Source organism: Oryzias melastigma, linkage group LG1 (genome assembly GCF_002922805.2).
Source record: "Oryzias melastigma strain HK-1 linkage group LG1, ASM292280v2, whole genome shotgun sequence".
Classification (NCBI taxonomy): Eukaryota; Metazoa; Chordata; class Actinopteri; order Beloniformes; family Adrianichthyidae; genus Oryzias; species Oryzias melastigma.
The window spans coordinates 16850967-16852058 of NC_050512.1; the positions used below are offsets into that span (position 1 = coordinate 16850967).

At 41.8% G+C, this 1092-nt stretch overlaps 1 protein-coding gene across 1 annotated transcript in view; it reads right to left on the bottom strand.

Annotated features, from left to right (window-relative positions):
• Window positions 1-480, bottom strand: part of LOC112157554 (calcium uniporter protein, mitochondrial) — a 15642-nt gene extending 15162 nt beyond the window's left edge. Inside the window, exon 1 of the mRNA XM_024290358.2 lies at window positions 107-480. Within this exon, the coding sequence (XP_024146126.1) occupies window positions 107-217 (111 nt within the window). The 5' untranslated portion in view covers window positions 218-480. The remainder of the gene's footprint in view (window positions 1-106) is intronic.
• Between the last annotated feature and the right edge of the window lie 612 nt (window positions 481-1092).

A 1092-nucleotide genomic window follows, 5' to 3' on the forward strand; every position in this document is an offset into this window, starting at 1 on the left:
ATTGAAGAACAGACCAAAGAAGAAGAAAAAAAAATGTTCACAAATTGCTCTATATGATGGTGAAATCAATTTAAACTGCACGCAGAACCCCTGACCACAAGCTTACTTGGTGTAGAAGTGTCGCCAGATGAGGACGGGCGAAGCCGCAGTGAAGAGTCTGAAGACTTCCCCGAAGTCTCGTCCCAACTTTGCCGATCATCCGCACCGAGAAAGCCATCCTGAAGCGATTTAACGGCCTCTTTGAGGCATAACGCTACAAGGTTTCGCCCCTCGATGTCCTTAAGCGCTCGAAGTTTCTTGCTGAACCCGGCTATTGTGCAAGTAAGTAGCCACGAATGCGATAACAGCGCGGATCAGGGAGGGACAACACACAGCCTGACCGAGCTGCTAAAACATCCGCGCCGGAATGCTGCCCCGGTATGGCAAGCCAAAGAGGATCAAAAAGCGCTGGCAAGCGCGCAGTATTGGACGGCGTTTGAAAGAAAGCCTGGCGCTTTTTGACTCTTTTAGCTTGCCACATAACATGGCAAACTCCACTTCCTGGTTGGATGCTGGTTGTTTGGATGTTAGAAAAATATTAGTATCCCAGTCTAGCGTTAAAATAATACCACCAAGATAATTGGTATTTCAGAAATCAATGGGACTCACAATAGACCCAGGGAATGACACCCTAAGAAACAAAATCCACCAAAAATACTGAAAATGTGATTGAAGTATATCAATTATTTTTGTTTTAATTCTCAAAAAACAAAATATTTCAGACTTTCACATCAAATTTTTAACCACTTTCTTTTCAGTTTGGCCAATTAGATTTAAAAGTTACACTTCACTACATTAATAGTTGTTTTTAAGAGAATTTTCAAACCTATGTGAATGTTTACAGAGGAACGCCTCCTAAACTATTACAATTGCCTCTCAGTTTTGCCAAGTTTACTCTAGTTTTACAATTTTACGCACATTTTGATGTTTTTTTTTCCAGGCCCGCATGAAAACTAAAGCTAAAGCCTTAAGCTCGATTCACACCGAACGCGAATTTATGTCAGACACCTCTGTTTTGACCCGCTTCAAAACCACTGTTCAATGCCTGTCTAA